At 37.9% G+C, this 16,479-nt stretch overlaps 1 protein-coding gene across 1 annotated transcript in view; it reads left to right on the top strand.

Annotated features, from left to right (window-relative positions):
• Positions 1-6,753: 6,753 nt before the first annotated feature.
• LOC117303947 (protein Ycf2-like) overlaps positions 6,754-16,479 on the top strand; it is a 36,778-nt gene continuing 27,052 nt past the window's right edge. Inside the window, exons 1-2 of the mRNA XM_033788415.1 lie at positions 6,754-6,917; positions 10,957-11,299. Of these exons, the coding sequence (XP_033644306.1) occupies positions 6,754-6,917; positions 10,957-11,299 (507 nt within the window). The remainder of the gene's footprint in view (positions 6,918-10,956; positions 11,300-16,479) is intronic.

The following is a 16,479-nucleotide window of genomic DNA, read 5'->3' on the forward strand; positions in this document are numbered from 1 at the left end:
CTCACAACACTAGTATCCACTGGATAATCCAGTTAATTATTTATAACATTGATTCATGATTGAACCATTGAACAGAATAGGTATCAGTAGGATTTGAAGCTATCCTTGGTGGGCATATATAACTAGATGAGGTTTCCGGTAGCACGTCTAAATATCTTTTGGTTCTGGAAGAACTGGTGATATCCAGTTCATTATTGGTAACATGGAACAGAGTATCCAGTTTTTAAGTTCTAACTTGTGTAGAGGTAAACCATGCTTACAAAATGCTGGTCTAAAGATAATAATCAACAAGTCTCACAAGAGAAAATTAACACCGACTCCGATTTAAATTTTACGATCGTTTTAAATAATCCAAGAGAGAAGAATCTTTGACCCCAATAAAATATATCTAAGCTAGGAAGGTGTGTACTAACGCCTCTGTTTTCATTAAATACTAAACCAAACCACAATACAAACATTTATATCTACTCCAATATTATATTTGGTACACACTGTTGAAATCAACAGCATTCGGCCACTTCAAAAATAAAACGTGGCTACTGTACTTACATAATCCCTTTTATGACCTCCAATCATCCTAGGATTTTTAAAAGTTAAGAGGAGAACAAGAAATTCAATCTGAACAAGTTTCTTCAAAAAATATGTAAAAAAACAACAAAAAAAACAGAGAATTTAGCTAATTTGTGTAATTTGTTTAAGACCTTGGGTTGTAACTATTTTTTTATAAAGAAAGTTCAAACCCATCAAGGTTTCCTCAAAAATCATTTGACCACTTTATCATAAATCTTTACATTTATATTTATGAAGACTAAATAAACAAAATGTGTTTTGATTGAAATACTTCCAAACACATTATCAGACATGATATGCTCTTCGAAGATCCCCCAAAACCCCTTAATATCGTCTTCAAGGAGTGACCTAAATGTGCAGGCTTCAATAGGCTTTTCAGGCATATTTCAAGTATTTCAAATATTTCAAGTATTTACATTATAAGCAGATTATTATTAAAATCACAATTTCACAAAATTTCCCAAGGAAAAAAAAAAGGAAATCAGACTTTACAAGATGAATATCATAACTCCATTATTCCAAAGCAACAGGATGTAAATATATATTTCAAAAACTATGTACTTTTTCTCAAATGCTTTCTTTAAAAATACCACTAACAATGTTTTCTATCGGTATGGCCACATGAACCAGGGTCCTCTTCAGTACATGTATGTGTTAGAATTTACAAGATGGTCAGGAGATTACCAGGTTGCTAAGGGACTCTGGAGTACTTAACATGAAAAGGGGGTCAACCTGGGTACATATCATAATCCACGGGCCATTTTTGAAACCACCATTGATACAAATCCTTCGTGGACGTTGAATCCTTCAAACCAACCACCCCGATACAAAGACATGCTGTACAAACTCCCAATGGTCTCTGTGCCGCCAAATATTTACGTTACTAGTAGACTTGAAAACCTTCAAGTCCGACTCCAGAAATCATTGTTAAAACTGTCCCGATTAGAAACTTTTAAAGGCACTGCCGTCGATTTCACCAAACTCTTTCTAACCTAATAATAATAATACAATATTGAAGTCTTATATAGCGCACGTATCTACCAAACAAGGTACTCAAGGCGCTGAGTATATACAAACTTTCAGAAAGATAGGTTATTGCAGTGATGAATTTTGAGACCCAATTAGTTAGCAACTTACAAGGGTTTACAAGGTGCTATGGCGCATTAAGCAGCCACAGCCAGGAACACCGGGGCGAATCCCTTCTCTTTTTTCGATAAGTGCACTGGGTTCTTTTACATGCGTTACACAACACATGGGACCAACGGCTTTACGTCCCATCCATAGGACGAAGCAATGGTCAAGTGTCTTGCTTATAAGGACACGAGTGTCACGGCTGGGGATTCGAACCCACACTCTGCTTAATTATCTCATTTTGCTTCAGGCATCAAACTTTAATGGGCTGAAGTTTCGACCCTAGCAGAGCCTTTCTTTGTTAAAAGACACCAGCAACAGAATATGACAAAATAAATTTTGCAGCTATGACGACCGGCGCCTTCACCCATTTTGTTTTCCTTAGGCTTTCATTGAATCCTATAATAACTTGATCTAAATAGAGTATTTAGGTTGACTTTGAGTGACATCCATTACATGCTAAGGCAATTACAGCTAAAATGCATTGACAATAAATAACACCCACCGCCATTTCCTAATCCTATGCCCTACTAATGACATCCCAAAAGGAAAAACCTCCTCCCCCAAGGCTGCATAAAAACAACAACAACAAAACTGACACCGATAAACTAGGTGTCGATAATATTTAAAATGTACTCCCGCCCACCTGGGTTGCACCTGTGTTAATCTATTGTTGTTTGTTGTGTACTTGTTTACTTAATGATTATAAGAAATATCATGTGTAACTTGGTTGGCATAGCAATATCCTGTTTAAGGTATTGTTGTGTATACAACAATAAATAATTAAGATAAGGCAGAGAAGAGAGCCTCGCACCCCCAAAAAAAAAATCACATTTTAATTTTTTTAATTTTTTAACATATGGCAATTACAGTTCGGTTTTTTTAAACGTTTTTCGTCTTCACATACGAATTATTGCCAAATGTAAGGGACAAGCAATATAACACAGGCCATTCAGTCATTGTATTATTAACTTCATCTGTTTGTTGTGTGAGTGGGGGGGGGGGGAGGCAGGGAAAGGCAGAATCGCCCGGGATGTGATTGATTTTTTATTTGTTGTGAGGCATATCGCCAGTAGAGCATACTTAAAACCAAGGTGACCATAGCCCAAGTTCATCCAACGCTAATCATAAATAATTGATCCAGGTTACTCGTCGTCAGAGGCAACCTTTTTTTTTGTTTTAGGAAAAAAAAAAACATTTGAAATCAAATCATAACCTTCCAATTCACAAGAGTGTTTTTTAAATATTTCTCATGGAATAAACATTTCTAGCTCACTCAAGAAACCTTTGGAATCTTGCCACTCGCTTTCTGTGTGGAATGCTAGGGAAGTAATAAATGTTTGTGTTTATTTGCAAGGATTTTTAAGTCAACTTACAATGAATAAAATTAACTCTGGTTTCAAAATAAAATAATGTGGAGATTCCACAATATGCCATATGCAAAAGCGCCATCTTTACAATAGAGTTGAATAGACACACCATATCTTGGCAATGCTGTACTTTAACATGTAAGTGTGCCAGGTTTTATAGTGGTGTACCACTATGCTCTTTAAACGCACTGATGGTTGCACTGCTATTGGTCATGGAGCACCTTAAAAAGTTCCCCCATAGACTTTAAGATTTTCCAATAGAAATTGCCTTTTCAAAATGAAAATGGCCTTGCCCTCTCAAAGATGAAATTCCAGGCATGAGACTCAACGCACAATCCTAAAGTCATTCTTGTTCGACACCATTTCAAGATTTGAAAAGGGGAAGGGAAGGGATAAGGAAGGGGAAAAATTGAGAAGAATTATACCGCGAGATTTAACACTTTTGAAAGTGCAGTATTGTGGAAATCATCAATTTACTAAAGACAAGGCAGTATTTTTTATTCCATGTTCTCATTCTCAAAGTTCAGGACGTCATTGCGGGAAGAGCAAAAAATTGTTTGATTCAATTCTAAGAATGCTTCCCGCCGGAATGTTTTATTTTGTAGCTCTTGATATTTTGTTTGTGCATTGACTGTAAGTGCTTGATGCTAGCTCAAGATGCTACAAAACACACTCCTTCTCTGACACAATTAAGCATAGTCTTTCCAATTGGAATCTTGAGGGAATTTAAGTACCGTACTTCCCCCCTCAGTTTGAGGGAAACCACCCACGACAGCAGACGACGATGTGAGAAAATGGCTGTGTGTGGTAAACAATTAACTCCCAAGACATGTTTAGGGGTAGTTTATGATCCTACATGGGTTCCTGACTGTAAGTCAAAATAGACAAACAAAGGGGGTGTGAATTGCCCCCTTGGGTGAGCAATCAAAGAAACCCCCCACTATGGGAATAGACAAGTCTCTATTTATACATGAATAGAGTGTGTGAAAGCTGTACCATTTACTGAAAAAGGGTGAATTTAGAAGATGTAAATTAACCTTGCAAGAAAATTCCAAAAGATGACATTTACAGAATTGAAATAAAAATGTAAAGAAATGATAGAATAAATGGTTGTGGATTAATAACCCTAAATAATCATATTATTAAAATATTTATTAACAAACTTTATATTAAACTGACAAAAATAATGAGCTTATTACATAAACTCCCCTTTAACCTGCAATTAAAAACAAATTATCCCCGAAGATTAAATCAGAATATATTTTAGAGCCAACCCTCAACAGTAAAAAGACACAGACATGAAACGGCTGTAGTGTCCTGCCCGATTATGAAATGCGTGGATCATAAAGTAATTGAGATTTCTACACAGGGTTCAATGCCATCTGCCTCGGTTTCTGCCCCTTCTCTCTCTTTGTTGAATTCATTCCATTTCCCCTGCAGTTTGGATAACTACCATTCAACTATTTCATGTGCACTTTTTTTCTTCTCTTGTTTATAATATTGTAAATTAACATGTAGGATGTGTTTCTGTGTAAATTTAGCGATGTGGGTGATTTGACACGACGATGGCACACTGCAGTCCTTAAAATAATGTGATGCATTTAAAACCAACAGAAAATTTTGCGAATCATATATTAAGATGATATTTCAATTAATTCTCCTACCAGTCAGATATTGTTAATTTTGATCTATTTTTAAAATCATGATTTAATTGTTGCTTTGTTTTGTATGTTTAAATGAACATTTAAATGCACACCAAGTAACGCACATTCAAGCAGTACGAATATTACGCTTCTACCAATTCCGCTTTTGTGGTGTCAATTCCTTTGTGCACTTTTTGACTACCGAATTGAACCTCAAGATGGCGGAAATGGGCCCATGTAATGTATGTGTGTTGCATCTTGTGCAAGGGGTAAACAAAAATGGGCTCAAGTGATATGGTAAATGATTAAATTGCATCGGAATTATTGTTATTAGTATTATAATTATTACAAACAAGAATCAAAAACTATTTCTGCGTCTTCTGAAAAAAATGATTTATAGGCTCGGTGATCTATTTCAAATAGTACATCAACTTGACTTTTCCTTCTATCAAATCTAGTATGGGAAAAAAAATCCAACCACGACCACCAAATATATGAACCGTAAAATGCAGACAGATGTGGCAATTTTATTGTTTATCCCACCCACCCCTTCCAGAGGGAGGAAAAAATTGGGAAAAAAAAATGAGAGAGTGGAAATAGCCTGCCGTCTGTTTCTGTAGAATTGCTTGATCAGAAATCGACCCTACAGTGTTTTTTCACGTACAGCGCCGACCAACTGTCATGAACAATAGGGGGTGGCTTGGGCCCTCGGTAACTGGCCAGAGTCACAGAGAAAGCCTGTCCTGACCTTCCATCAGACATATACAACCAGGAGGATGACCATGTTAAAGCCATGACACGCTGGAAACGTGTCCATGTACAAGGCGCACTCACTGCCTGCACTCTGTACACGAATCTGTACAGCCCTGCTAGGGGCATTGGGTCCATTGTTTTCGGCGCGTGGTTCAAAGCCTTTGCGTTCAATAAGGCACGACAACCAAATCACACGTGTGCTGTGTTTAGTATGCACCTAATTAGAATATCCAAACTCAGACAGACTCGTTAGTTTATCGATGCTAATTAATTTAGGAGATTTATTTTATCCCTATTGTGGGAAATCCGTTCTTTATAAGGTAACGATATTGAGAAAGGATTTAACGTTAGTATACACCAGACATGTTCAATTCATTGTTAAAAACCAAATCGAGATTGAAGTTTAGATTTAATAACAAGGATTTATTAATATGTTAGACGAGAATTGTTTGTGTGTTGAAGCAACCTAAACAAATGTTTTAGTGCGTTTTAATTAACCCAAATTTTCATCATTATATGTCAAATTGATCATTTTAAATGCTGCTGGAAATCGCTGTATCAAGAAATAAATAACTTCTTTTGATACACAACCAACAAAAAGAAGTCAAAGCAGAAAAGAAAGAAGTCTTTCTACTTACTTTTTTTTCTCAGACAGTTCTAATTCTCAGTGAAAAAAATTCCCACCTGCACTGAATGCACATCAACACTACAAAAAATACCACTCAGATTCTTGTGGTTTTGTGCACAATGAATTATTTCACAATAGTCATCAAATGCCATTTGTGGCCGATGAATAAGAACTGGAAGTGTGACCTCAAACCAAAGAGTTCAATTCCTTAATAGTGGGTGGGGGCGGGGGGTGGGGGGGGGGGGGGGCTACGGGGAAATATTTCCAGGATATAAGAACAAAAATTGGCAATAAATAACAGGATATTTTTATCATGTATAAAAATCATATTTAACAATTGGCTGTAAGAAGCTTCAAGGTAATTTACAGAGTTAACAGCAGTTATTTAAAAACTATGCTTACCGCTAACCCATAATAAATATTAAAGGCAGTGGACACTATTGATAATTGTCAAACACCAGTCTTCTCTCTTGGTGTATCTCAACATGCAAAAAATAATAATAAATAATAATAATTCAACTATGGCTCTATGATGAGAGAATGTCGCGTGTTTAGCGCGAACATCAATGCGGTAATTAACAATAGGGACATTAGCACCTCAACACGGAGAAAGACTAATCCCAAATGATAAAACAGCAAAACCTTGAACAGCCGTAAGATGGCCATTAATTATCCACATGCGCAGCATAATTATGATGAGTATTTAGTTCTCTGGGCCGGTAACCCTAAAGCAGGCTACCAGGGAATAAGGAGGGAAGATGACAACGACGAGATCAAGGCCCTCGGTGTCATGATGGCCTTGAAGAGCAAAGATAGACAGAGGTTGGTAAGTGACGTATATGCAGATTGGCTGTGTGCGTCAAGGGGGGGGGGGGGGGGGGACTGCCGTGCCGCCGCGGTCATCTCACGACGGCAAACAAGGTGTCGCTGAACGCCAGAGATTCATTGGGGGTAAGGGAGATGCTGTAGCATGGTGAAGATGTATGGTTCAAGTGTGAGTGTGTGTACATGATCTCAATCCCTCGACCAAATTGAATTATCCTTGAGGAATGTCATTTACCATACTGATTTCTCACCCTGTGGATCCGCCGGATCGTTATAATAAAAAAAGAAAACGGCTCCGACTCTAGTTAGCCCCTCAGCTATTCTGCGGCAAGGATTCTGTTGCAATTCTGCAAACCCTTTGTATTCAGATTAGGAGATAATATCAATAGTTGAGATATATTTTCACTCCACAAATTTCCTTCACACTTTAAACATGCAATATTGTGTAGCAATTCCACAAACCCTTTGTTTTAATATTACAAGATAGGCCTATCAATGGTTGATATATATATATATATCCACACCATAAATTTCATTCACACTTTAAATGCTGCAGCAATATTCTGTAGCAGTTCTGCAAACTCTTTGTATTCGGATTAGGGGACAATATAAATGGTTTAGATACATTTTCACTCAAAAAATTGCCTCACACTTTAAATGCTGCGGCAATATTCTGCAGCAACTCAGATTCTGAAATATCAATGCTTGAGATACATTTTGACTCTTCAGAAATCATTCACATTTTACTACAACAAACTATAAAATGGCTGATCTGCGACATTATTCTACACAATGGTTGAGATACATTTCAACTCCACAACATGTCGTTCACACTATGTCAGTGTTCTGCTGCGTGGTATTTTAACCTTTTGTGCTTACTCACATTTATAAAATTGGGCCTCGATTGAAATTTCCTTTCTCAATTAAAAATAGAGGTGCAAAAAAATGATCTAAACGTAATTGGCTGGTTTGAAAATAAACCAAATAAATTAAATACAGGGGCGTAACCCGACCCCTCGCTGGTCAATTGGCTGAGAAGTCAGGTCACGTTGGCGTTGCGTATAAGGTCACCTCGCAGACATAAGATTACATGGCTGAATGCCAACAAACGACAAGTTTCTCTTTTCTTTTCTTCCTTTACCCGCCGACCGGCAGCTTACAATCCAGTGTACTGTCAACATGGTTTCTCTTTGTGAAAGAACACTTCACAAAGACGCTGCTGCGTTTTGCTGTGATTTAATACAACCCATTTGAATATAACACTTCGTCGCGTTGAAAAGAAAGCCTTCAGAGCGGAACAGTATTTCTTTTCATCTTTTGGCAGTTCGTTCTTTTCTGTTGTCATTTCCTTTTTTTTTTTCCTTTGGGGATAAATAAAAAAAGTAAAACTCTGTAGGAATGCACAACTCGGAATTGCATAAAAAAGGTCAGGTAATTTTCTCCAAGGTTGGACAACAACGCTATCTATTTAAAAAAAATATATATTCCACACAACCGTGCTCTCCTGGGAATCCAACTACTAAATAATGCACCACAGAAAAGCTACTAAAATGTGTCTGTTACATAAGAATTACCGCCTTGAAAAACACAAACAAAAAAGGATAACAAAAAAAAATCTGTTAATTTGACGTTTGTAAGTTGAAGGTGAGACACTTTTTAATTACAATGTCATCGACCAGCAAAGATACCTTAAGAGTGGCTTCAATGTCAAAAGCATTTTGTGATGCACTTATGAAAGTGGGGGGTGGGGAGGAGGGGGAGATTTTAAGTCGCTAACCTCACACTAAAACAGTGTAAATGATTTTGAACATTTCGAGGGGTACCAATGCATTCACCGGAGGCAACAACTATTGCCTCTGTAAAGTATTCGGCCTGACAATTTAGGCAAACATAACAAATGTAACACCATCCCAAAATTTTTTTTTATACAGGTCTGTATGCTTCTTTTTTGAAAGTGCAAGGGCACCAAGGCATTTTCTCTAAGGTAAAGGGCACCCTGTATGCTTTGTTTTTGAAAGGGCAAGGGCACAAAGACATTTTCTCCAAAGTTAAGGGAACCCTGAATGTTTCGTTTTTGAAAGTGCAAGGGCACCAAGGCATTTTGTCCTTTGTAAAAGGAGGGAATTTGTAAATATCTACTGGAGCATTTTAAGGGCACACAGGCAATGACAGAGGGGGCATGGAGGCAATAACCTTTAATGCCTCTGTGAAGTACATTTATCAGACGTGTTTACACCATTCTCACATTTTGGAATCATACTAGGTCAAAATTTACTAAGTCCCAAACCACCTCCCCCCCCCCCCCCCACCTGCTACTCCCCACCCCTACCATAAAGTTCACTAATCCGATCGTTTCTATCCCCTACCTTACCGCCACCTCACATGCCACAGTAGCGGAGTACCGGCTTTACACCACCGGTGTCCGTTCCAACAAGTCCACAACTGGATTATGCTCTCCCGGCCGATCCCGCCTTTGACGGTCATGGCATATTCATAACCCCCTAATCTCAATCAAATAGTAAATGGAGGATTAAGTGGGATAAAGAAGATTATAGATTTCTATTAAGTAATCCTTTCCTGATGGAAATCAACTGGCCGGAGGTCGACAGGTCGTCAATAAATACGGGAAATATCGGCTAAAGATACAGATATGAACTCTGTGTATCAATATTTACAATGAGTTGGAAATATGTTTATCAAACAGCAAAAAGTGGTGGGTGTGTTTGTTTTCAATGAGAAAGTATGTAGTGTTATCTTGACAGTAGAATATCAGCCCTGAATGCTTCGTTTTTGAAAGAGAAAGGGCACCAAGGCATTTCTTCTTGGTTAAAGGCACCCTATGAGGATTGTGAATTTCTACTGGAGCATTTCAAGGGCACCAAGGCAATGACCAGGGGCATGGAGGCAATCACCTTCTTTGCATCTGTGAAGTATCAAATTCTCAAACGAACATAATCTATCCAGCAAGTAGATATATGCACGTGGTTTTTATTGTAAACCAATTATACAGAAACATTTTTATTCAATAAAATATTTTGCAACAAAAATCTAATGGTAGTTTCTTTTATAATTGGATGATAAATTGCAGAGAAAACAGAGGTCTAAATTCAATTGAGTTCTCATTTGAACAAGTCATGAAACAGCCATATTATATCCAACACAATGCAGTAATAATGAGGAGCAGATTAATTCAATCCAATTATCACAACATAAAATAGTTGTAGTGTACACATCTAAAGTTATCGAAGTCAAATGCTGCTAGCTCCATCAAATTCAGCAATAGGCTGAATTGAGGATTCCTCACAACACGCATGAAACAGTTGTAGAAATTCCACCGGCAACCCAAAGAATATGTAAACAATGAAACGGACATACCGATTTATCTAATTTTGGTCAACTGACGTACGTCTACATGTAATTTCATGTATACATCACTGACGTCATAAATTGAGTGACTCTCTACTATTATTTTCAATAAGTGTTGTGTTGCAAATCACCTTACTTGAATCAGATAAATAATTGTTCATCTTTTACCGTCACAAAGGAATTATGAAATCTTTGGACAGGCAAATAAAAAATCACACTAATATAACTTTACCACTGATGAATCTTTATGATGTTCGCATTGTTTTTGTTTTGTGTACAGAAAGATTATAAATAAAAACAACTTTACAGTAAAAGAACAAATTTTCATTATGATTTTTGTGACAGTTATACACAGCAATTAAATGCTATGTTCAAGAATTAATTTTTTATTTTATTGAACATACTTCAAAAACCGTAGCTCCACATACCTTGCAGCAAAATAATACTGAATGCTGAAGCACTATGAGCGTCACTCAGTGACAGATTTTAGCACTGTATAAGAAGCCACTGTTATTAATATTATTCTGAAGGGTTTAGGGGTTTATTTTGGTGATGGGGGGGGGGGGGCAAGGAAGGTTACCATTTTCTCACAAACTGATTGACCTTTAGAAAATTACACGTCTACTTTCTTGCAAGTCACCATATTCATGACTGCCAAAAAAACAAAAAGGTCAGATAAACCGATAATAGGGCAGATAGATGAAAGGGAGGAGGTTGAAGGGGAGGACGTTGAAGGGGAGGAGGTTGAAGGGGAGGAGGTTGAAGGGGAGGAGGTTGAAGGGGAGGAGGTTGAAGGGGAGGAGGTTGAAGGGGAGGAGGTTGAAGGGGAGGAGGTTGAAGGGGAGGAGGTTGAAGGGGAGGAGGTTGAAGGGGAGGAGGTTGAAGGGGAGGAGGTTGAAGGGGAGGAGGTTGAAGGGGAGGAGGTTGAAGGGGAGGAGGTTGAAGGGGAGGAGGTTGAAGGGGAGGAGGTTGAAGGGGAGGAGGTTGAAGGGGAGGAGGTTGATGAGGAGGCAGTCAATATTGGAAACCAAAAGTCCTTTGAACTATTTATAACAAAAAGCTTGTTCACAAATCATAATCCTAACAAAAATATTGACAAAACTAAAAGGGAGACAGCTAAAATAGTGTTAGGTAGCTCAGTTGGTAGAGCACATGCCACACTTAAAGGGAAGGTACATGTTTGGTAACTGTCAAAGACCAGTCTTCTCACTTGGTGTATCCCAACATAAGCATACAATAACAAGCCTGTGAAAATTTAAGCTAAATTGGTCATCGAAGTTGCGAGAAAATGATGAGAGAAAAAAACACCCTTGTAGGACGAATTTGTGTGCTTTCAGATAAGAATGTCTTTTATTATTTAATGAGAATTTACCTCTTTCTCAAAATCTATGCAACTTCAGAGGGAGTCGTTTCCCACAATAATTATTTTGAGAATTATTACCAATAGTGTCCACTGCCTTTAAAGGAACACGTTGCCTTGGATCGGACGAGTTGGTCAGAGATGTTTTTAAAGTAGAATATAATGATCCACACAAGTATCACTCAAAATTGCACGGTTTTCATTTTACGTCACAAACTAACATGGTCGGCCATTTATGGGAGTCAAATTTTTGACTCCCATAAATGGCCGACCGTGTTTGTCGACGAGGTAATACGAAAACCACGCAATTTCGAGGCATATTTTTGTAGATCATTGTATTCTACTTTTACATCATCTTTCTAACCAAACCGATTTTATAACAAACGGTTACACAACGCTTTTCAAAGACCAACTCGACCGAGTCAAGGCAACGTGTTCCTTTAACAAATCATTAAAAATGGTGAAGTTGAAAAAAGGAAAGCGAACAACAACCTACTTCAAAACAACTGGTAATGAGAATTACTTCCAGCTAATAGCACAACAAACCACTTCCTGAACTGACACTCAAGTTAAATTGGTGGCCGAAAAAAACATAACTGTGAACTTTCTCTCTGAACTTCCCAGACTTTTGTTTCCTTCTAACAAAACCGATCAGCGGATTCATGAATTAATTGGAAACTGTTCCTTTCGGAGAGTGTGAGCTCTTCACAGATGAACTTGTAAGTTCATTAAAAAATGTTGTCACTGACTATTTTTAACATCTGGGCGCTGCCCCGATCTGTGTCAAATCATGACATAGCCCAGACCCCAGCTCTAGCACTGATGACACATTAAGCTAAGGCACCAGACTAAGAGCTGAATGACAGGGGGAAGAGGGGGGACACCGGTTGTTATGCCATGATACGCGCATTGTGCGCATTTCGGAGAGGGGGGTATCCGTACGACACTTCCGCAACCTGGTAACAACTTAATAAGCTGTTGTGCCAGCTCAGCCCTGATGCTGTTAATTGAAGCGTCTCTCAATGGCCGATTCGTAATCCTAAATATGGGCTCTACAGGGTAAAGGGGGGATTTCCTGTATCAATACACTCAGTTATGAATCAGAGGCATCGTGGACAGGAAGAAAGAGGTATAGTAATGGTAAGGGGGGTTAGGGGGGGGGGCACGTCTTGCAATCCAGGAGCACAAAACTCAACTTCTCAACCGCAAGGGTGCCCCAAATAGCCCGAGCCAGCGCGACAGGAAATTTGTCTAAAAGGTCCTTTGCAGTTATCACTTCTAAGGCATGCGGGGAAAAAGTTGAAGATCAACTCTTTTTTTCTTAATCTGATGTTGCAAGCAGGATTTGACAACACCGCCCTGCGTTTATCTAAAATACATTCTGAACAAAAAGATTGCGCTATTGATCTTTGAAAGGTGAAAGGCTGTTTTGCTGTGTTCGAGATTTGTCGTTTTGGATGCATTTTAAAAAAGAAGTAGAACTGGTGATAATCCAGAAGCTTTCTACAGTCTAAGTTTACCCCCTTAAAAAGGAAAAAACCTTGATGTACAAGGCCTCAAATTTACAATGGTTATGCTGTCAGGGAGCTACCTCAAAAACACATCCAATCTCTTCAGTCTTACAGTGTCTCTTAGTTTTGGCAGAGATTGAAAATACTTAAAACATTTCCTGGAAAAACTCTACGGTCGCTGCCAAGCAAAGTGTTCTGGTTCGAACGTGCAGTTAAACAAATATACTATTAAAGATGCACAGCAGAATCTGCAACTTTGGTTGAATTCTCTTTCCAGCTCCGAAATTTTCTCGACACAAAAAAAACATACTAAATGCTTTCACGGGAAAAAAGTACTTGAAGTTAAGTTTAAAATGGCAGGCCTGTATGCCTGGTTTTCAAAAAGGCAAGGGCACCAAGGCATTTTCTCCTTTATAAGGGCACCTTTATGAGGAAATGTTTAAGTTCTACTGGAGCATTTCCAGGGCACCAAGGCATTCACCAGGGGCATGGAGGCAATCACTTTCGTTACCTCCATGAAGTATCAGGCCTGAAATGGCATAAGACATTTTACTATGAATTTAACATTGTTCTGTTGCTAGCATCTCTTTTCAATAAGACAGATGAAATAATAGATGTTAAATTTTGCATCAGGATAAAGAATATTAATTTTGGTTTTTACCCATACACCGATGTGTGTTAGCACTGTATACTCAGTACTTTCCCGAGTCCTGTGAAAAAATATCACAGGCATGTTACTCGGGTGTGATTCGAACCCAAGACCCTTGCAATTCTAGAGCAGTGTCTTACCAACTAGACTACCGAGGTTGCCCGGCAGCTAGAGGCAGTTTGAATCCTATGTTTTGGCAGCGGGTACCGCAACGATATAATAGATGTTAAATTTTGCATCGGGGATAAAAGACAGATGAAATCAAACAAGTAAAACATCAGCAGTTAGGGAGTTCTTCTTGTTTGCACTATGACCCCTTGCTTAGTGGCCTGTATCCGAAATGGTGGCTACAGCTACGGCTTAAACTGTTGCTAAGGGTGTTGCTAAGGATAACCTATCCTTCAATGCATGATGATATGGACATGTAGCTACCGCCAGAGCCGCTAATTCCAACAATGCCTTCTCCTCTAAAATCAAACAGCGCCCCCAGACCCAAGACCCCTTAAATTCATAACGAAAAAAATTAAATAAAAATGTATCTAGGGGAAAAAAATTGATGAGTGAAGAGTAAATAATTCATCTCTTGATCATTGCCTCCGCTTCGCTTTTTAAACCGTGGCATCATTATTAGTCTCAGCTTGAGATCGCGGCTCCGTGACAAATTATGCAGCGACGTGCGAGGTGTTTTTCTAATTTTCTGATCTTAATAGGGTCTGAAGGTGCAGTTGTATTTCTGAGTCTAACCAGGCTCGCGTTTCTTTTGAGCGGACAATATAAAAGGGCATCATTCATGTATAATTGCTTCTTTTGATATTATTTCATTTCCATGGATTCTTTTTGTTTGTGCCACTAAGTGCAGGAAGCTTGTGTCGTTGGTTTTAGAGGAAATTTATTGTCACGTTTCTTTACGGCAAAAATTGGCAATAAAGTTCTTATTAGGGTTATTTTTGTTTCTCTTCTTTAGTAGATTCTAAAATACCAGAGAAAAAAAGATTGAACACAAAGGGCTGAATAACAAATTGTTTACTTTCCATGAGAACTTCTAAAATTGCTTTGCGGAATAAGTTTTTAGTTTTGTTTTGTTTCTTAAATAATAAAAAATTTCCTTTAGGGTTCTTTTGTTTTGGTTTGTCAGGTTTTCGCAAATCTGAAAAATAAGAAAAATTTGTCCGTTGTTGAAACGATTTCTATTTACTTAATTATTTTCATGGAAACAGGGTTCCGTTTCTAGCCTACCAAAGATGTTTTGTTTGCTTATTCAATAAACAAATTCAGTTTTTAGGGGTTCTTTTGTTCTGATTTCCCAGGATTTTGCTTGACTGACTTTAGAAAATTAAGAAAATTTGCCCGTTGTTGAAATTATTTCTATTTACTTAAATTGTTTTCATCACAAAAGTGTTTTGTTTCAACCGAAAACAAAAGGAAATGTTGTTACTACTGATCAAGGACCTAATAGGGACCACAATTTCCTGTCCCATTACTAAGAATAGATACTTTGCTAATATTTACAATCCTTTTGGATTCATTCACCCGTAACTTCTTCGAATTTTGAACACTAATTATTTAAAGGCACTGGACATGCTTGGTAATTGTCAGAGACCAGTATTCTCACTTGGTGTTTCCCAAAATATATACGTAAATAATAAATCTGTGAAAATGTTTGCTGAATTGGTCATTAAAATTGCACGGAAATAATGAAAGACAAAACACCCTTGTTGCACAACTTTGTGTGCTTTCAGATGCAAACTGAAGCCTTCCATCATTTGAGTGAGAAATTACTTCTTTCTCAAAAACTTCAGAGTGAGCCGTTTCTCACAATGCGTTATACTATCAACAGCTCTCCATTGCTCGTTACTAAGTTAGTAAGTTTTTATTGCTCACATATTAGTTTTAAGTATTTACCAATAGTGACAGTGCCTTTAGGGTTAGGGTTAGGCTTGTTCCCTTATTGCATCAGATGAAGTTGTCGTTTCTACGAAAGCTCACGCAGTTTTGTTCTGTAATTAGTTAGTCATAAAATGCCACCAATAACTTTCCTTCTTTTAAATTGGTAAGAAATAACTAACTTGCTGAATCCCAAGTTCATTTTGTTGGACAAGAAAATGTGTCACTCTCTTAGTTTATGTTTCATGAGAAATAATCCTCTCTTTAAAGTATCGCAAGCTGCGCTCAAATACAAAGTTACGTAATTAGTAAGTCATAAAATGCCACCACTATGCTAAACTGCTTAACTCCAAGTTCATTTTAGGACAAGAAAATGTGTCACTCTCTAAGTGAATATTCCAAGAAAAAAATGTCTCTTTAAGTATTGCTGAGCATGAAATTCCACCACTACTTTCCATTGTTTAAATTGGTAAGAAATAATTGCTTAACTTAACAAGGTAATTTTGGGACAAGAAAATGTGTCACTCTCTAAGTTAAACTTACGAGAGAAAAAGAGAAAAGAGAAAAATTCTCTTTAAGTATTGCTGTGCTTGAATAAAAAGTACAGACAACATAAGCAAATTGGCCGGAGCACTTGTCTTTCAATGCGGGAAGAAACAAGTTAGACCCAACGGGCCATGTGACCACAACTACTATGACAGGAATTCACAACAGCTATGCCAAGAATTGTAGGAACCATCCAGGACCCAGACACTAGAGTCAATCCCCGACATATAGAATCATTAGACA

The sequence above is a fragment of the Asterias rubens genome, chromosome 20, assembly GCF_902459465.1.
Source record: "Asterias rubens chromosome 20, eAstRub1.3, whole genome shotgun sequence".
Lineage (NCBI taxonomy): Eukaryota > Metazoa > Echinodermata > Asteroidea > Forcipulatida > Asteriidae > Asterias > Asterias rubens.